Below are 21,935 nucleotides of genomic sequence, written 5' to 3'. Positions count from 1 at the left end.
CAGTGTATAACTTATTGAAATTGTTGTTGAAAAAAACAGCTTGTTTCCTTTTTTCGAAACTTTCTCAGGACCCCGTTTAGGAACTTTACTTCCATGTTGATCAAAGGAACCGTGTTGAGCCTTTGGTTCCTGCCCTGCAAACAGTCCCCGGTCCTCGGACAGTTCTTCCCTGCTAGCCAGGAACTAACCTTTCCAACATCACTTCAAACAGTCAATTACAAAAGATCAAAACACTAATTGCCATCTCTCTCCAAGTTATCTGCTGTCTTTGCAAGATGCTAACCCATGAAATCATTTTTTCATCTGTTACTTGTAAAATGTAGCCCAGTCTTGGTGGTTCTCAAAATGCAGTAAAAGGACAGCTTTAATGTATTGAATGGATCTGTGATTTCTTCTCTTTGTTTTGGCCTACTAGATCTTGGCACTATTAACAAACACACACATTTGATAATCACGATATATATTATTTATACAGTCGGTATGCTCCATCGTAACAAAATACCAATGTCGAAGTTTATCTTAACAGATCTTTTCCTTTTTTTATTCTGTGCAGCTGAGTAAGAAGTGGTGAACTCTGCACCATAAAACTGTTACAGCTTTGCTGGTCTACATCTGGGAGGCCACAGCTGCAGCTGCATGCACACATGGCCTGCAGAACACAGTAAACTTCCACTTAGTGAAGCATGACAGAGATGGAGAAAAAAAAAAGTCAAACTGAAGCTTACATAAGACTCCGAGAAGAGATGAAAAGTGTAGAAGAGCTTGTTTTGTACTACACGGGGTGAGTAATGCTTCTTAAAGAAACTCATTCAAGGTATCTAAACCTTCACTCAAACTTTTATCATTACATCCCAATTGTTACTATGAATGCAATTGCAAAAAAAAAAAGAGTTTACAAAATGTGTGTTCCCACTGCAATCAAAGCATAATGCTACTTTGTTTATTTTAACAGCTGTTCATATTAACTTTTGTTTTGCTCAGGATTAATAAAAGCTTAGCTAGCTTTGATTTGCTCTGTCTGGTGTGAGATGCAATGAGACAAATCTGCAGATGGGATAGTTTCATTTAAATGATTAAAAGATTGTTTTGTTACTTCAGTGACAGTGTATATGAAACCCCAATTAACGTATAAAAAAAACAAGCAAGTATATTCAGATTCAAGGAGAACCCTCACCTTCAGAAACATAACTGTTCAAATGAAGCCTTTTCCAAGCGTTCAAAACAAACAAATACGAAACCCGGGCTATAGATTCTGAAGACCGAAGAACAAACATGCACCATAAAGCTTATTTGCGGCAGCTGCCTTTTTCCCTGTGCAAATGTCAAGGACTTTTTCCTTCTTTAAAGTCAGCTTTTTACCTTTCACTTTGTTTTGGTCCAAAACACACGGGCCAGCACTCATCGCTCACCTCTGCTCCCATTTTCTATTCCCAACCTGTCAGGACACATTCCTCTGTGCCGCTTTGATGGCTCACTATAGCTAGGAGAGGAGCCACTTAGCTCAGCTAAAATCTGGTTAGTGGCAAAGATTAGACCAGTTTAGAGAAGTCAAATCCTCTTTGCAATTATAGTGGCCGGTTGGGAGCTGGCTGGCCTACATCTATGTGTTTCTGTGAGCACAGAAGGAAGACACGGGGGGGAAAGGGGAGGGGAGTGTAGTGATTTCATGTTTACCTTCTTCAGCTGCATTACCAAACACCTAACTGAAGACAGGTGTTTTCAATGTAGAGCTTTAGTATCTTGTGCAGAGTTAGTCAATAGCTTAAATACCCTGCAGATAACATTATCTAATTTAATTTACGACACATTTTTTGAGAATCATCCGGTATGTTTTTTGAATACATATGAGTAACACCACAACATACTGCGTTGCACACAGATCAGCCAATTACAGCTCAGAATGTGTGCCAGATCATCAGGACTGTAATCATCAGTAGAGCTTGTTCCAACATGTCCCGCATGGATATGAAAGCATTTTGTGAGTTTACCCTGTTAAGCCTTCATCAGACAAACCATAAACAAAACCAAATCTGCAGGATCCTGAAGATCGTTGTAAAAAAAGGAAAAGAAATAAGCAATTCTTGACAACAACTTGAACTGACATCAGTTCAAGTCGTTGAATTATAACAAAAAGTTTTTTCCAGACTGTAGCAATGCAGGAATGAAGTCAAACATATGTTACATAATGTGTGCACACACTCACATGTGTACAAAGACACGCAAAGCAAAGAGTGTTTCCAACTTTGCCACAGAAGCCTGTAGCCAAACATTCTTCTGAGCAAAGCAGGCACAATTGACGAAGGTATGATGACTAAACTGTACTATGGTCAGTTCTCACTTCCTGTCGTGATTACTTCTAAATAAATTGACTAATCAACTACATGTCAACACTGAATGACAGGTAAATAAACTTACCACTTTGTAGGGTTCGGGGAAGAGAGGTGAATTTGCTGGAAAGGCCTCTCCTCCTCCCTGCTGGATTTCTTGATTTCTCCTTTCTCTTTCTTTCATTCGGAGCACATTCCGGTCCTCACGGTTCATGTTGCTAATAACGCAAACAGAACAACAAAAAGTCAAGATAAAAACACGCCGAGGAGAGACTGTAAACACACTTCTTATCCCGTGGCTTTACAAGGATGGCTACAAACTGCGCAGTATCCTGAAAGAAAAACGTCCCAAAGAATTACTCTTAAATGATGAGGCAACAACTCCGGTTCAATTTCCAGCTATGATTTCTTGAGAAATGAATATTAACTAGAGGAAGTTTCCAAATGTTCACCACAAATCACACTGCTGCCATAATCTACCCTCTAATATGAGTCAGTAGGTCCATCATTATTGAAACCCACACATCATGAACAGAGAGTGGATCACAGAGATAACCTATAGAGAAAGTAGTCTCTAATAGGTTTAGGCTGGTCTACACAATGCTCAGTAAACTAATTGAACTGCAAATAATCTGCTTGTAAAGATGGTTCAGGTAAATGTGTAATCCACCTGAAACCAGTCAGTTTACAAATAGTCCTCCAATGAGAATAGAGCTGCAAGATTATTAATGATCTGATTCCAGCTTGTTCAATTTGAGTGGTAAAAGGCATCCGAGGAGAGCGTCTTGGGTTTTGGGAAACACTGATAAGACATTTTACGGACCAAACAACTAATTGAGAAAATAATCAACAAGGAAAATGTGTTATGGTTGTTGCAACCTTAATTTACAAGTTTATTTATTACAATGTGTGGGGTTGATAACTTGAGAGTGGAATAGAATAAAACTCCATAACTGTGAGCTAAACCAACTATCCATTTGTTCTTGGCATAATGTGTGTGATGAACATATGAAAAAGGAAAAAAAATACTTTATAAGTGAATCTATGCATGCAACTTAAAATGTTCTGCTGGATGCCACTTTGAGCATTAAAGCATGGGCATCTAGATGAAAAAAAAAAGAAGACTTCTGTTACAGAAAGCATCTACACAGCTTGTAAAACAAGAAAAAGCGAATTGGCCAGGCGTGTCGCAAGTCATTAAAGTACGAAACTTCAGGCTCTTCCCATGACAACAATGACTTTAACGCTGTAGTGAGAGTGTGCCAGTATGAGTGTGCCAGTATGATGATACCACAACTAGCCAGCCTCCTCGTAGATTACTATCATGACACACAGGGTGGTTATTCAGCTCTTTAGTATGAATGAACAGATGAAATGCAGAGACAAAACTGATTTCAGAAAAGGAAAAAATTAACTACACAGAAATCTTAAACGAAAACTGGTAGATTAACTATTCCAAATGTTTAGACTTTCAGTGTCCTGGAAAAATGTACACATTTTCTACATGAGATCGGATTAGGAAAATAAAGCAATAGTATTCTATTGACTAAGTATTGCAAGCTCTTGAGAAAAACTGTTCCACGTAGTAGTTTTTTGAACAACTTCTCACTGGTTATCTGTGAGCTTATCAGCAAGTCTAAATAGTAATTTCACAACCAACCTCTTAGCAAAGCCTCTGCCTGTTTTACATCATCAACACCCAACTCTGACTCATCGCTCACAACAGGCTACGTGATTTACGCACTGAAGCTATGAGACATTAAACCACATTTCAGCATGCATCCAAGGACACTGTGAACTTTTGAGACACTCCATTAACACCAATTCTTTCAGGAGAGGTGTAAAGAAAAAAAGGAAATCCTATCCATCATCCAAACTTCCATCAACTCCCACTGCTATCACCTCTGCATTTATTTTGACTTACAGCACAGCTAAGAATTCAGTTTAAACTAAACATTTTCTAAAACTAAACAACAGTCACAGGCAGAATAACACACTTTGTCAAACGTAAAGTACAACTGACCTCTTTTTCAGACAAAAACGGTCTACTACAGTTTACCATTTACTCACACCACATCAAAGTAAATCCATCTTGATGTTAGCTATTTGGCCTTTTCTACCACCCAGCTGACAAGCACCAAGTATCATTTGAAGGTCTATCATGCTTTTAATGTAATCTGTGGTGAAAGAAAAGGCCAATGTCAAGGCCTGTAAATAACATAATCTACATCTTCCTGGTTTAGAAAAATACATCTAACAAAATGGTTGTATACCAAAGGTGCATTTAGCATGCTGTTACCACACGTATATTTAAATGAGCACGCCAATGTCGGTTTTGGCGAGGGGCTGAACGTGTGAATGGGCCACTGTTAGCAAAGAGTTAAATGGTCAAAAGCCTGAGGCACAGAATCCTTTGTAAACACTGCTCATGTCCATTCTGCCAAACTAATTGAGCCAATCTGTTGGTTTTTATGAGTTGAACAGTGGGTTACACCCTGCAATACTGTAGCACAGCACTTAACATCTTCACGCAGGAGGTTGTCTGCTGGAGAATAAATGTTTGTATTTAGACCCATTGCAGCCAGCAGTCTCTTCTATGTTTGTACCTTTGCAAAAATCTGAAAAAGTGACATTTTCACGACATCTATCAAGGAGAAATGAAAAGCTAAACATATCCTCTTTCTCCTATGTTGATTTTGGAAAGATCACTGTAGTCCTCTTAATGGAGAAAAAAAACGAGTTTCTTTTTAAATAATGACGCCAAGTATGCAAATGGGACAAAGAATGTGAAAAACATGGTACATTGGCTTTACACCAACAACTAAATCAAATGACAGTAAAACAATGCCTCTGTAAATATTACCAGACATGTTCTAAAAACTTTTTGTTTTGTTTTAATCACTTTAGGTTTCAAAACCCCAACCAAAAATAATGATTGTAACAGACTTTGAGGCAAAGTAAATATGAAAAGTCCTATAGGAAGCAAACTTTTCTGTATAATGGCATGTTTAAATTACCTGTAAATGAATCAAAAACTATTCAAGAAACACAATTCAAATGTATTGATTCTTTAAAAACATTGAACCTGCTTCTGCCTGCATGGGGGGGGGGTTTCCCACATGCCAATGTACTGTTTACAACATGGATAGAGAGAAAAGTAAATACTACAATAGTCTCATGTTTAACATGACAGAGCAACTACTACCGCTTGGTGGAGAGGTTTTCCCCCATGGTATTCATAAGCCAAGTATTTAGGAATTGCCTGGTAAAAGATGGCCTTATTGACCATATCACTTATATCATTTTTGGGAAATTTACCAAAATTGTGGGATGTTCACAGATATGACTCAATACCAGCAAATGTAGCTGCCATTAAACCTGTGGGCTTCTGGGGAAAAAAGCACTAGAGGCCTATCCTAATATTATAAAGTTTGGTAAACACCCAAGACATGTAATTTAATTTAAATTGTAATTATTTGCCGAGCAAACATTAAGAGGAACAGATCATAAGTGAACATCGATTTGAATTTTTGGTTGATCGTGCATCCAAGGCCCAAGCCCTACGGTGTTGATCAGCTGCCAACATAGTAAGGAAGGCAATGTTTTTGTTTAAATATAAGAAAAGCTTTGCTTAAGCAAATACATTTTCACAGAGCACAAGTCAAAATGACATTTACTTTTATCAAATTGTGGTTTTCCAGCTAGATCTATTGTAATCATTCAACCAGACTGAAAAGGTCAAAGTCTGCAGTTCACTGTGTAACTCAATCTGCTCATTGGTCTCTTTCTAACTCACAACATAACATCCAGGTCACGTCTTCAACACAATAAAAAAGAAAGGCGAAGAAGTGATGGTCATCTGAGCACCATGAATACAGGACAGGGATTCTGTGAGACAGGCTTTCAAGTACGACCAGCCAAAACTAAATCTGTAGGACTCGAACAACATAGTGAAAACAAAGCTTTATTCTTTCAAGAGAAATAAGTCAAGCAGCCAACTAGCTGTGCATTTCTTACCCTGACTGAGAGGCCATGGCCCCGACCACTGAAACATTGGAAGGAGGAGGGAGGAGGATTCAAAGGATCTCCCAGGGATTCAGAAGTATTCTCGTTATGACTTTGTCAGCCTAAATTTCAACGGCAACTTCCTCCAGTGAAGACACCCTGGCCCTCTTTTCTTTCAAAATCTGGCTGTGGAGGTCCAGCTGGAAGAGTGTAACTACAGTTTCTTTACTCGAACTCGAAGGCACAGTTCATTTCCTTGGAGTGGTGACAAATCTGACTTAGGGAGGGGAGGCGACTGCTCGTTCTCGGTAGATACCACATCCACAAACAGCGGGGGTGGTCAAATGCTAGATGAAGTGTAAGGGGAGCAGTTGCTTTTGTTTGTTTGTGTTGTGGTGTGGTTTTGAGATTTGAATGAGTTTGAATAACAAGATGGGGTGTGGGTGAGTGTGTAAATGTTAATGGTAAAATCAGGGCATAATGTCTTATCTAAAAAGAGGACGTTAGGGAAGCACAATGCACAACAAGGCAACAAAGATGTATTAATACTCCTGAAACAGTGTAATACACATCTATGAAAAAAAACTATCTGACTGATTACACCTTAAAGTTTAAATTAAAATAGAGAAAGAGCAAGAAAAGAGAAGGGAATAAAGTATTATGGAAGATTATTACACCTTAAAAACTTTAAAAAAGAAAAGAAAATCAAGAGCAGTAAAACAAAAAGGGGATAAAATAAGAGGTTTAATTTAAAGAGGATTAACAAATTAAATGAGCTGGGTTTGAAGACAGTCATACAGCTGGATTAATTTGCAAATCAGCATCACAGACTGTAAGGACATTAACATCTACAGGGAGTAAGACAGTATTAAGTGAGCAGTAAGGGGAACACAGTTTCACCTCTCTCTGAGAATGGAACGATCCAGCTTGTCCCATAAAAGGAGATGTTATTTTACACCACAGGGCCTCTCCTCCGTGTGATGTCACTGCCCTCAGTAAGACCCAGCCAATCAGGGCTCATCTTTCCATCAACAACCTCCCTCCCCCCCCCCTCCCCCACTATGCTCAGAGCACAGGGCAGAGCACCATGCAGCCTGTTAAAGAGACAGCGCTCAGTTTCTAGCATGCAGGTTGTTACAAACGAGAAATGTTTTCACCAGCTATTCATCATGGTGACAAATGTTCTCGCATCACATATCACAATAATTGTATATATCGGGTACTAAGATTTGCAACAACATGCCATTACCTTTTTTTCCGACTTATTATAGCTTGCATTTGTTTTTTTACAAAGCATCAGTTTATTTTTAAGTTTCCATTTTTAATGTATGAGGTGCTGTTTAATCTTAAGGCATGATGCAAAGTCAAAGAAAAAAACAATACTAAAAGTGCCAGCTTCTTTTCTGTATTGCCTGGTTCCAACAAAACGGGGATTTCACTTCTACCACTTGGTACATCTACTCTGAATAGCTTTCAGTTGCAACAAATTGAAACTACAAACTAAAAGCAGGACAAAAATATGGAAGAGTTGACTAAACAGCTGAAACTTTGTGATCAACATTCTCTTGGCATCGTTAGTCAAATAGTGTCAACCTTACACACAAAACATATGACATCCACATTTGGGAACCCCATTTTACATTTGGAAATGTATAGCTGGTCTGTAGACAAAGCAGCAAGGAAAACTTTACCAAACAATAAGGAGGATATGTTCTCCATGTTGTCTATGATCAGGGTTGATGTTTTCGGAAATCCTGTATTAGTTTGAAAAATGTAAATGTAATGATATATAATATAAAAACACATTTGTATGATATTTCTGTTTACTTGTAGTCAGTTATTTTCAGCTCATCAATTATAAATGCCATATATATATTTTTTATAAATAGAAGCAAGATGCTATCCAAGGTTGATTTAATCAATAACAAATCATTAGGTATAAAATGCAACTCAGCACCTACAAATGTATGATACTATGGAATGAGTACTCATTCACTGGGGCACACCAAGTCACTTTAATGTGAATCTTGGTTATTCAAAAACAATTTGGCACCATATTAAATCACTGATATTATCAATAATGTTTATACATCAGACATCAAAACGTGTCATCAGAAGTTTCCAGTATTCATTAAACTCCTGTGTGCAAAGAGTATTTGACATTGCATGTGAACAACACATCGTCAGTAGCGGGTACAGATGGGCAGTCAGTGCCACCTCCCCTGATGCTTTTGAAGCAAACCTGCTGACAGCAGGCATTCCAGACAGAGAACCCATTCAAATGCTGCAAACCTGCCTCATATTAGCAGCTGTTAGGGGAAGAGTGCTGTCAAAACCACATGCCGCTGGTAGGCTTGGAATAAATACAAATTCCATGTCAAGATTATCCTGACTAAAATAAATGCAATTTAGGATATATCCAATAATCAAAAAATGCTTAAAACTATTACTAGTGTTATTTAATCATAGGGTACTCTACATAAATAAATGAAACGATAAACAGAAATAAAACACATAGAAACATTGTGTGAAGCTCTTCTTTCTTATATGAGATCATTTGAAAATCAGGCTCTATTTTACCACTTCTCTACATGTACTGCAGTCAATTTATTGTAAGAGATTATTATATCGCAATCCACATCAAAATTAACTTTAGTGTCCCATACGTAGCTGCTAGGATAAGGTCTCTTTCAGAAATGTTAAGATAAAAACAATCCTAAAACATAGAAATACTTTCCTTGGGGAACACCAATGCTAAGATATAGTAGATTGTAAGTGCAAAGACATTATACACTAATTGGGGTAATGAACAAGCCAAGTAAAATAATAAAAAAGTTATTTTGCCCCTTGTTACAGGCAGATGTCAAAATGAGGATTACGTCAGAGTATTTGGAATGCTTTCTTCAGCAAAGACCCTTTACCATGTCTATAAGGCTTCCTAGTGACTTTAGCATATCAAAACAAGACTAAGTCTTGATTGGCATGTTCTCTAAACAACTGCTTTTATCCTTTCATCGAGGCTGGGTCAGGTTTGAAGCATTTAAACTGAGTCACGGCCTGGAAAGCCTCCACTCAGCAGGTGTGCATTATCTGAATCGAGGGGGGGGGGGGGGGGGGGGGGTAGCACTTACAGTAAGAGCCAAGTGCTGTGATGGTTCTTTATTTTAAAGCTAATTAATAACAGATTAATTTAGAAGCGTTTTGATCTCATCATCGAGCAAACCTGTTTACTGAGATGTAAAGAGTATCTTTTAAGATAAACACAAGTCACTCGGCTGTTAATATATAAATGTGTTTAGTGAAAGGCGTCATTTATGTCTAAGAGAGAAGGCCTTTACATTTTTTGCATCACCCTCTTCACCTGTCTCTGAACTATGTAAAGTTTGTTTTAAAAAAACAAAACACTCCTTTGGCATCCATTCAGTATTGAATCAACATGCTAGGGTGTATGGTCCTACACAGTTCCAGCAAGTGCAGATTTATAATCTTGGACAGCTCATCTAAAGTTGTGAACGGTTTTACCAATGGGAAAATTCCTGAGGTTAAAATTGACATTTTGCAGAATTGAGTTAAACAAGATTTACAAACAAATATATGGAAGAAAACATGCTGAATTCCTGACAACAATAGCTCAACTGCTAGGGATGTCAATGATTATTTCATGAGAATATATATTAAAATTGAATGCATCATAAACAATATTTTTCCTCAGAGAGCAGTCTGTGCTAAAATGTGACACTGTGATATCTGCCTGCCTACAAATAGAAACATAACCTATAGCTTACTACTCTGAACCTCTAAATAAACCTTTGCACTCAGCAGAGCGTGCCTTTTGATACACGCTGGGGCCAAATGTGAATGCAGTGGCCACCTGATGAAAAATCAAATTACATAATTCGTAAATTGGGGGGCAATTGCCTTGCAGTTTCCTGCGTGTGCCATGCATGAGAAGCTTTTGGTGGAACAATATGCTTTCTGAATCGCTTATTAAAAAAAGTTTGGGTAAGTAACACAAAAATAAGTACTCCTAATTCTCATTTGACTCCTCCGGATCCATCTGACAGACTGGGATTTTTACTGTTTATGTTACTGATCCACTTGTTATTGCCTGCAAAGCACTATCCTGCTGAGAATTGTCCTTTATCAGAAGTATTACATTAAACTGGTCCAACTGATGTTCTCATTTCAAGAAGAGCAATATTATAGGGCAGTATCTCACAGCCCGGCCGTGTGCCAGATCTGTGAAATGAAATGGCCTTAATGAGCTTCACCTCCACCGGACTACATAGCCTCATGAGAGCTTAACTCACACCCTAAAGAACACAAGCTAAAGAACAGATGCATGAGGTCAGGACACAGTGAGTAGCATATTTTTCTGCTGTGTGAGCACCAGCACTGAGGGATAAAAAAAGAGCTGCTGATGTCTGATTAGATTTGGGCTAATTAATCTGGCAGACCCTGGAAGAGCCTTCAAACAACTTACTTTCTAAAAGCCTCTCTTTGTAAAGGTAATACGATCTGATTAAAAAACACATAGCTGAAGACTCGATTAGCTCTTACTTTGGGCAGGGTTAAAAGAATATAACTGCTTAAATCAGAATAGTTTATTTATCCCGGGGAAAATTGGGTTTCATGACAGTAGCATTGGCACAATAAAGAAACCATGATTGCTATGACTACTACATTCATTTTTATAATCTTAGGGAGATCAAGGGGATGAAGACAGGATTAGTTAGTATTGCAAAGCATGTGTTATTTTCAGACAACTACTACGTTTTGAAAAGGGCAGCCTAACAACCCTGTTGTTGTTGAAAAGTCTGGACCTAGGTATTGCTCATGACACTTTCCAAAACTCCAGCCTGGAAAACCACACTGTACCACAACTGCAACGTACAATAGTTGTGTCAAAGCCAAAGAAAACATGCACCCACTCCTCTGTCTGGAACGGACAAACAAGTCGCCATAACATCTCAACAGAACATGCGCATGTGCCCGTCACGTAACAACAGAGGAAACGGTTATACTGAAGCCACAGAACAAAACCTAAACAGGAAGTGAAGAGGATTTCACAGTGAGATGCGTCACAGACCACCAGTTGACAGAAGACAAATAACATTATCTGCTACAACACACTTGTCACCTTCACAAAGACGTTTGTCATGAAAAGCATTTCAATTAGGTTGTTTACTTGGTTGCTTAAACAAAAGTAGTTTCTTAATATTCCCATAAATTAAAAAGTACTGACATTGGGAGTCACCCAAATATAGGCCGACAAATAGGGCCTCACCTAAAGATTATTTTCATTACAGATTATTTTTCTGATCTATAAAATGTCAGAAAATAATGAAATATGTCATCTGAATACCTTAAAGTCCAAGGTTTGTCTTTAAATGACTTATTTTGTCAGTCCAGAAACATCGTAGATAATCTACATATTTAGAAAGCTCCAACAGCATTTCCTGAATGAAAATTAAACTTAGAAAAGTTTAATCAATCATCAAAATAGTTAACACTAATCGTCAACAAATCATGTAGCTCTGTTGACTAATGTGTCCTATGTTGGCTTAAGATCTCATGATCCTGTGCTTACCCTAAACCCGATTTTTACTTATAAATGTATTTTAGATTGTAGTGCCTTCCTCTTGTAATTATTGTAAGTAGTAAAAAGGGAAATGTTTTCCTTTTGCTTTATTTAAAGGAATTACTACATTTAAGACACTGTAAAACGAACCCTTTAACATACTGTAAACTTTATAAACAACTGCACCCACAACACAGAAAACTTGAACCTCCATGAACCAGCTGACTACAGATGTTGGGCTGCAAGCTCACAGCTACCTGCCATAAATGAGTTCATGACCTGAGTCCCCCCCCCCCCCCACCATGATGTGTGAACCAAGATGAACAAGCTGATAGCGATGTCATTTTCTCCATGTGTGTCAACTGAACCTTCTTGATACACACACATTGACAGTGGTACTCCTAATTGTTACTTAACTGTGGACTTATGATGCATTTTCTGGCCCTTCCCCCAACTGTGGCACGTAAAATGGCTTCCTGGAAAAGCATATCAGCTGTCCCTTTGCGAGACCAAAGCTCGACACATAAGCTATTATGTTGCCTTCCTATTTTACATATATACTTTTTAGTCATTAGGATTCTGACTGAAGACAGTTAGGAGTGGGACCGAGAGCAATCTGCTATAATACATTCATTATACGATGTGCGGAGGCTACAGGACAACAATCCAAAAGTTTTGGCTCGTCACTATGAAAAAAGATGAATGTTGTGGGCCTAGAATTTGTTAAATTGTGCTGTTATCGGCAGAGAAAATGCACCCAAGTAAAATATGTATTGCTCGTTTCTTAATTGTCCATCGTTTAGAATGAACCTATAGTTAGATTTGAGAAGTGGATAACAGTTATGTGCATGATAAACAAACTGCGAGGAGCAGCTGTTTGTTCTGTTCACTCGAAGAACATCACATAATAACCTCCGTCTCGATAAAACAAAGTACTAATTGTTATAACACGTATGCATGTAAGGCATGTCAAACTTGGCTAAACACAGAAAAACATTAACATGAGACGTAATGACCTGTTAGCCAATATAACATGAACAAAAACATGATCACTACCACTGCGGTGTTAGCCCTACATTTCGAGGACAGGAAGCCACCACACGAATAAAAAGTAACATTAGGAATTTGTATCATTCCCACAATCAATGTTTGTGTAGCTACAACGTTTGACCGTTTAGCAAGAAGCTAACACGCTACCTAGAGGAATACCTGCATCTTTGCCTTAGCATAATGTTAGCGTATTAGGGCTAGGCTAGCGACTAGCTAGCTATGAAACCATTGAAATTTTCTGCAGAATTTTAAATTAACATTCTTTAAAAATGTCAGATTACCACCGAGTACAGTTAATCACCAAATGACGTATTTTTTGATATTCGCCATCCTTACCTCTTGTCTTCCTTTTAGGCCCAAACCATTCTAGCTATTGGAAAGCTCTTTTCTCTTTGTCTTTTCCACTTCCAGTTACACGCAAAATGGACTCAGCAAAATGCTATAACAGCTAAAATAGAAAAACCGAATGGAAGCTATCCATCTTTTCCTTAAAACGCAACTGCGCATCGAGTGGAAAACTAAATAAATTCATTTTGTCTGTCGTTCATTTTATTCTTACTGAACAGAAGTAACTGATAGGTAAGGCTGCTAGCTAAGTTAAGTAGCCAGCAGGTACCACAGACAGGACTGGATGCATGGATGGCAGCAAGCGGTGCTGCCTTCACTTGCTGTCAGAAATATCTCAAGGCAACCACCTTTGTAAACATTATCGGAGTGTAACATTTTTTTAATTTAGAGGAATTATTATTTTGACAGCACACATATTATCAGTTTACTGAGTTGAAAACGCACCGATGAGGAAGTTGATTTAAAGGTAGTATACAATTGTAATATTTACTGTGACAGCGCTACGATTAATGATCTTGCTAAATCCCATATGATTGAATGCAACATTTGTGTGACGCAAAGGTTGCACTAACTTGACGGTCAGGACGGAAATCATTTTCGACTTGATTGAAAGATAATACTGTGTAAAACTATTCCTAAAGTCAAACATGATTTTAAAAGTGTAATTACACATTGAGGATATTATTCATAAACATCGCATTCATGGTAAACCTATGGATAATAGGTGGTTATGTTACATACAAAATGTAACCCCAATATCGTTGGTTTGATTGTCAAATATATGAAATCTTTAAAGAAAATAATACTTTTTAACTTGTAATTCGACTTTTAAGGAACGATTTAAGACTTATTTTATGTTTATTATATTGATATAATGTATTTATTACCATATCTATTTACTTATTTTTTTAATTTAAAGTTACTGTGTTGATTTGGTAAGTACATTTCAATATTAATTTCTATAAAAAAATAAGTTTTACACATACTTTTCTCCCATCCATTAATGATTACTTTGTGACGCTAAGTTTCTGCAATTACATTCAGTGTTTTGTGTGCTCTCTTCGCTGATATTTATGACTTGATGAGTTTAATGATCAATTTAGTCTATGTTGGATACTTACGAGTTCATTTCTACAAAATAGCCATCAATTAACTTTTCCCCAGATTTTTTTTTGATCAAGCACATTAAGGGATATAAACTTTTGATTATTAGCATTTTCGATTAAAAACTTCTTTGAACTTAAAGTATATCAAGATGTACACAACATATGCTAATGACTATGGCAGCGGTGTGAGGGACAGTCCTGTGGTCTGCCACGCCCAAATTCTTCATCTTCATCACCAAAAAGGCAGCCTATTCATGAGTGCAAATAAATCACAACACTTTTTATATTTTCCAAGGAGACACCGTTTATAACCACATTGCTTGGCACAGATATATATGCTGTTTTTGAAAATATAATTTGTGTAAATCAGTTAACAAAAAGACCATTTTTGGCATTTTATTCTGAAATGCATAAGTAAAGTCATTATAATGTGTTTGTCTTTAGCAAAGTAAAATATTTTACAATATCAAATTGAGCAAGGACCATAAAAAAGAAAACCAAGCCAAGTTTATTTTACAGTGAAACAAGACTTTCCAACTTCAAAACTAATTTAAAATTGAACAGACTTTTATTTTCTATCCTTGGAAAGGTTCAATGTCTTTTGAATACCAGATACGGCATTACTTTTTTGAGGTTGTGCGGTGGCAGTTAAATTTGACGAAAAATAAACTTTAGTACAAAATCACAAATTTAACACGATTCTTTTCATAAATGTTCTCAGAATTAAAAATGTGCTAAGTACATATAGAAACGTGGGAAAATATATCAATAAAGTAACAGGAAGAGAGATATGCATTTCGAAAAGAAAAAAATTAGAAAATGGCTGACACAAAATAATCAAATTGTCCTTTTTGCCTAAACTGTAGAAGCACTATTACAGCCCTAAAGGTGTCCTTTCCCTTTGGATCAATCCAATTATGAGAAGAAAGGGAGGGGGGAGGGGGGGGGGATTCAAGTGGACAGCTTCAATTTACTTAGAGAAAAAACATTTATTCTAACATTTGTTCATTTCTTCTTTTTCTTCTTCTTTGGAGGTCCTTGATCTGAGCCGCTGCCACTTCCTGAGTCTGAGCTGTCTGAGGATGAAGTGGACGAAGAAGATGAGGAAGAGCTGTCATCGTCGCTGTCCCCGCTGCTGTCGCTGTCATTTGAAGAGGAGCTGGAGGAGTCACTGCTGTCTGACGATGAGTCACTTGAGGAGCTGGCTGAATCACTGCTGCTGCCGCTACCATCTTTAACCCTGAGAGCGAGTGGCGGAGCACAAAAGAAAAACATGAATACTGTAAACAGAACAGCAAGTGTTGTTATAAAAGGTCTAACACTTTTACAGTCGGGCTGTAGTTGTGCCAGTTTACAAAGGAGGAGAGAAAGAATATGTAGAGTGATGTTGAAAGGCTTTTCACTTGGTTGACTGTTCTTCAGCCACACTGACATGCTTGGTTTGTCTACTTTAAAAGTGAAATGGCATGATGTCTATGACATGTTCAAACCTGCTGAATTTTTGTTAGGTCTATTATTCAAACTGAAAAAATGCGGGAAAATCTAAAAAGTTACCTTTACAAGTACTTTTTTCTTATTAAATGTTTTAAAGACCAGTGTACTCACACTTATGAAAAAGTATCTGACTAGTCTTGCCCTTTACAGCTTTATCAATGAGTTGTTGTCTTTAATGAATGGGGAACAACACCATTAAGCGAAACAGTCACTGTTGAGATGTCTCACACATCTCATCCCCATTCACCATCTGCCCTTCCTACCAAAACACTAGGATGGCCTGCTAAAAAGCAACTGCACATGACACAACATCTGAATTTATGCTGGAGCCAAACTGTCTATAGAGAAGATAAAGTCCTCACTGCTCAATTATACACCGAATACCTGTTGGTAAGTTATAGATAGACAATTTTCAGCCTGTGATGATGCAAATAATTGATGTGTGGGAGGCGACAGCACACATGACCAGGGGGAAGATGTGGAGGGACCTTAAAGTTGAAAAGGTCCATTGTAACAGCAGAGAGTTTCACGTGGCACACACAAGTGTAGCAAATGTCCTTATTAATTAATCTACAGTGTTTGCATCACAGCTGTGACCAAGCCATCGTTAAAGTCATTAGTTCCACCTGCGCCTTTCTGCCACAAGTCAAAAGGCCTGTTGTGAAAAAGGTCTACAAAAATGAATAATTTGGGAATGATAATGAAACATAGGGGCTCATATGCTAGGCTGGTAAAATAAAGCCTTCCCAATTAAAAGTATGGGACTTTTACCGGAATACATTTTGACATTTTGTGGTAGAAAATACAGAGATGTGAATAATACAAAAATGAATGACAGAAAGATTCCATTCAGCTGCTATATTAAGCTGTGATATTTAGGATTAGAAACAACAGACATTGTAATATGACTCAATAGGAGAAAAAAATTACTCAATTGTTTTACTGCTTGTGTTAGCAGTTTTCAGCAAACTGTCATCAATTGTCTCCACTAGAGGGAGCAGTTTCATTACACTTCTTTTAAGAATGTTCATCTAGACTTCTACAGTTTGAATCAATAGTAACGCTGCAAAGGTCATATAAAATCCACTTGATCACAGGGGCCCAATCCCAAACCGCCCCCTACACCTCCGTTTGCGCGTTCGCGCGGAGGGTCCGCCACATTAAGTGCTGTTCCAAACCAACAAGTGTGGAGCGGTGTGGAGGGGGAGTGGGCTATCAAGCCCTCAAACAGCGAGTCTGCAGCGGTGCTGACTTGAGACCGGTCTCTACCTGACCGGAGTCACGCTGTGTGTGTCCGTCAGGAAACACGCTGTTAAAAACTGCGATGTTAACAACCTCATGATAACCTCATATGTTTTTAACTTAGGATCATACCTGTGGTTAGTCTAGAAAAAGGTAAATGTGTGCATTTTATTATAAAGTTGTGTATATTTACAGACTGTTGCAAAAACTAAGAAGCTTATAAACATCAGGTTCAAAACTAAAAGAGCTTTACAAAAAAGTAACACAATTAAAGATGTTTGGAGTTTTATTTGAGTTATTAATTTACATTTTTTGTCTAAGAGATGCTGATTTCAAACCGTTGTTACATACAGTTACGGCATTTCCTGTTTCTGCCGGAGAGAGGGGAGGCCGTCCCAAAGCTTGCCGCTGTATTTACTCCCTCCATCTGACAGGAGGGAGCCTCGTTGAGCTGCGAGTGTGGCTACAGACGGAGTTCACTCCGTCACGGAGGGGTAGGGTCGAGGGAGTGGTTTGGGATTGGGCCAGGGTCACTACGACATCCCTCCTAAAAACTCCCAGATCACCTACATTTACGTGACCAGGATTCTGACATGACTTCGGTCCAATTCCAAACCACACCCTACCCACTCCGTGGCGGAGTGACACTCGCAGCTCAACGAGGCTCCCTCCTGTCAGATGGAGGGTGCAAATACAGCAGCAAGCTTTGGAACAAACTCCCCTCTCTCCGCCAGAAACAGGAAATGCCGTAACTGTATGTAACAACGGTTTCAAATCAGCATCTCTTGGACAAAAAATAAAATAAATAACTCAAATAAAACTCCAAACATCTTTAATTGTGTTACTTTTTTGTAAAGCTCTTTTAGTTTTGAACCTGATGTTTATAAGCTTCTTAGTTTTTGCAACAGTCTGTAAATATACACAACTTTATACTAAACACAGGTATGATCCTAAGTAAAAAAAATATGAGGTTATCATGAGGTTGTTAACATCGCAATTTATCAGTGAATGTTTGCAGGAACTGTTTGTAAACAGCTTGTTTCCTGACGGACACACACAGCGTTGAGTCCGGTCAGGTAGGGCAGCAGGTGAAGTCCGCACCGATGCAGACTCGCTGTTTGAGGGCTTGATAACCCACTCCCCCTCTACACTCGTTGGTTTGGAACAGCACTTAATGTGGCAGACCCTCCGCACGAACGGAGGGGTAGTGTGTAGGCAGGGGGTGGATTGGAATTGGGCCTTCATGTGACTACAACTCATCATGTGACCGTATCAAGCCTTGTGTGACAATGTGTGAATGACCAAAACAAATTGACCCCCCACCATCAGAAGAATTGAAGGGCTCTTGGAGTGATGCAACATTAACATGTTATTAGCATAACAAGATTTACACAATAAAATGTAGATACTAAACACATGTATTTATATTAAGATGTAGAAGATTGCTACAGTATCAAAATATTTCACAAACTGTAGGTATATTATTCAAGCGTATCGTACATCTGGGACTTGTTTAACATCAAAAATATATATTGTCTGGAGTCAAAATATTCATCATCTCAAACTTCAGTTAAATATACATTTGACTTACTTCTTTTTCTTTTCGCTAGGCCCTTCTGTTCCAGGTCTGTAAAGAGAATAAAAGCCTTAATGAGATGATATTATTATTATTAGTCAATACATTGAGATTGAATTGGCCTGTTACTCAAGTGATAAGTAGTAATATGTGTTGTAGTAGTTTTAAAATTGGCTATGTCAATAGCTTTCATGAAAAGAGAGGCAGTGCTTATTGTGTAATGGGATTAATTGTTACATAATTTTTTTTATTCAAAGTGACATATCTGAACATAAAAAAAAATCTTGATAATAATGTGCAGTATTCTTTTGAAGTGTTTGGCTGTAATTTAAATTTGATCCACTAAATGGCAATATAAAGCAATAGCATTGTCCTTTGCTTATGGGTCAGTTTTAGAAAGTAGAGTAGAGATGGGGGGGGTGACACAGTTCTTCCAAAACTCGTTTCACCATTCATGTGAAGTGAATGTTTTAATACATTTTGTAGGAGCTTGTGTTAAATTAAGAATACAATGTTACTTATGTGGCCTAAGCATACAACATCACTGAAAGGGCTTGATTCAATTTTGAAAGTGTTTTGATACTTGTGATAAACACATTAGCCAGATAAAAGAAAAAAATAATTAAGAAAGTACAACATTTCCACTTTGTTAATTTATAAATGAATATAACGTTTTCACATCACATTGTGATTCATATTAATGTTAGATGAATATAGACCATGATATTAAAACAAATAAGCTGGCAATGACAGCTGGACTAAATGACATCAATATTTAAGGTTTTCTGTCAGATAAAATATTTTGCATGAACAACTTTTGGTTTATGCATTGATAAATGATGTCATGCAATATATTGCAACACCCTCTAAATGTAATGCAGCACAGTTAAAAACAACATGTAGGCTTATTGAACTGTTTTTGCACACACAAGACTAAAACTAGTCATAACAGATAGGTGTTGTGTCGTGCTTCAGCCCGTCTTAGGTAGCTTCTATACGGTTTGCAAGCCACCAGGTGTCATTGTGTTTGAAACTATAAAACTTCAAATATTTTTCAGCACAATAAGAGAGAGCAAAAAGCAAAACTTCCTAAGGCTTAATTCACAAGGTTTCATTAATTCAGTCATCACTAAGGTATGACTGATTGACACATTTTCCTTCTGTATTAGTTTCTGTATAAAGAATAATGCCAGGCAAATACTTTTCTCAATCATTTTTTGGATCTGTTTAACCTGAACAATGCTGGGTTCACATGCTCTCACAGCAATGGTAGTGAGAAAAGTATGTCTCTAGATTGACAAGTTTGATTTACTTCAGGTTCTGAAAGGAACTCCACTGGGTGCCTTAGGGATTTGACAATCCCTTGTGTTTTTAGTAGCATAAAATGAATCATCCTGCCTTTCTGTTTCTATGCAGTTTTCTGATGGATATCCTTACCCAGGGATGCTCGGTGGTTTGTTTTCATTCTCCTTCAGTTTCTTTTTCATCTCAACTGTTCTTGATGGTCTGTGCACATATTTCCGCTTCCCAGTGCATTCGTATGTCCAGTGTCCCAGCTCCAAACACTTCTGGCAACGAACACTTTGTTTGTTTGCATCCCTGTATGTAAAATAACAGACTGAATTAGGATAGACATGAACAGACAATGTCGCAGCTACATTTCCTTGTTTCAAGTCGAGTAATGATTAATTGCCAATAACTACTTTTCAGCAAAGTAAAGCTTTGTAGCTGGTGAAAATGTTGTATGGTTGAATCATCAATCATTTTGGTAATGCCTACCAACATTCTACAGTGTATATTTTTAAATCTAGTTGAGTATTGCAACGATAAACACTTTCCAATTATTATGGCTATCTTCTGTATCATAATGAACAATTTGCACATACTGTACATACATAGTATAGCCTACTTACTGTACACTTCCTCACAGGATATATTTTACTTTTAATTAAAAGCTTCTGTGCAAAATGTTTAAATATATATAGTACACTATGTTTATATGTGTCTGGCCCTTTAGTATATTGGTATTAGAGTATTTATTTATTCTGTATATTTTATAGTGTGTATTCTTAGATACTCTTCTGAACTATGTGTGATCTACGGTGAATATGTATGCATTTGCTTTTAATGTTTCTTTTATTCTATTTTTAAATGTTGTAATTCTTGCACTGAATGTAACAGAACTATCTATCTAATATATATATCTAGTGTTGGCTTGCGGTTCCCCATACCTCCACAAAGTAGTATGGGTCTATGAGAGAACAATATGGTATATTAACTAATTTAAAATGTAACTATACTATTCCAATGATCCAAGATATACTTCCTTGACGTATCTAGTACTATTATCTCGAATCAACTGAATTATCTCAAGGTATTTGTTGATTACGGGACAGAAAACCTTCCGACGGTAGTAATAACAATGCATTGTAGAGAAAGACCGCGGGGCGCTGCTGCTCTATTTAGCCCTGCTGTTTTCGTATTTGATCTCCTTTATTTAACACAAATCTAGACCAGCGCAATGTAATTTGTGTTCACCAAACAATAAAAAAGGGTGTATTTATACAAAGTAATATAAAGTATACTCACGCTTGCCTCCTAGCTATTATTCTGTGCATGGGAGTCGCCATGTTGCAGTTTACTTTTTCTTCTTCTTTGGTGTCAGACCAGTACGTATTTCCGGAAGCCTTAATGAGTGCTCCCCTAACGACAACAATGGTGTACTGCACATATGTTATTCCCTTTTCACCAGTGCAAATTACTTTATTGGGATTATACAAAATCAAACACACCAGATTAAATATAGGAAAATAATGTAACAATCACAGAATAATTGTAATAGTGTGCAAACATTATACAGAGCATTTGGTTCTCTGTCAATAACATAATGTTCCCTCCTACTACTCAATTATCATTACACCCACCCATGGTTACTTTTGTCAAGAGCTATATTCATATCATTGTTTTCAAACATGTCATACTTATTTTGTATTTTAAAATGCATGAAAGGAGGGTATTTAAATATTGTACATCCTTCAGATTTTGGTTAATTTAAAAAGAGGAATGTAGGATGAACCTCCTGCACAGACATTCTTTGGACAACATTTTATTGTCATCTTTAAAAAAAACATCATCCTAAATGTTGCATTCCCTGTTTAACAGTGTCATGCTTCAATGTGAAATGTGAATGATAACAATTCAAAATC

The 21,935-nt window shown here is 37.4% G+C and overlaps 2 protein-coding genes across 10 annotated transcripts in view; both read right to left on the bottom strand.

Moving 5' to 3' along the window:
- Positions 1–13,603, bottom strand: part of aff4 (AF4/FMR2 family, member 4) — a 28,899-nt gene extending 15,296 nt beyond the window's left edge. For 3 of the 9 annotated variants that reach the window (XM_034139891.1, XM_034139893.1, XM_034139894.1), the window contains exon 1: positions 13,300–13,603. Coding sequence is in view for 5 of the 9 variants with exons in the window: in XM_034139890.1 (XP_033995781.1) it covers positions 2,416–2,545; positions 6,345–6,361 (147 nt within the window). In the remaining 4 variants the exon portion in view is untranslated. Of the gene's footprint in view, positions 1–2,415; positions 2,546–6,344; positions 6,711–13,299 lie in introns of those variants that run through there. The other 6 variants (XM_034139887.1, XM_034139888.1, XM_034139889.1 and 3 more) reach the window with 5 other exon arrangements.
- A 1,301-nt stretch (positions 13,604–14,904) lies between these two features.
- zcchc10 (zinc finger, CCHC domain containing 10) lies at positions 14,905–21,421 on the bottom strand. The gene is made up of 4 exons (XM_034139777.1): positions 21,319–21,421; positions 20,167–20,328; positions 18,745–18,780; positions 14,905–15,657 (listed from the first exon to the last, which is right to left on the bottom strand). Exons 1-4 carry the CDS (start codon positions 21,357–21,359, stop codon positions 15,423–15,425), a joined length of 474 nt encoding a protein of 157 aa, XP_033995668.1. The 5' UTR covers positions 21,360–21,421; the 3' UTR covers positions 14,905–15,422.
- Between the last annotated feature and the right edge of the window lie 514 nt (positions 21,422–21,935).

This window comes from Trematomus bernacchii, unplaced genomic scaffold, assembly GCF_902827165.1.
Source record: "Trematomus bernacchii unplaced genomic scaffold, fTreBer1.1, whole genome shotgun sequence".
Lineage (NCBI taxonomy): Eukaryota > Metazoa > Chordata > Actinopteri > Perciformes > Nototheniidae > Trematomus > Trematomus bernacchii.
This window is presented reverse-complemented; position numbering and strand designations above follow the sequence as displayed.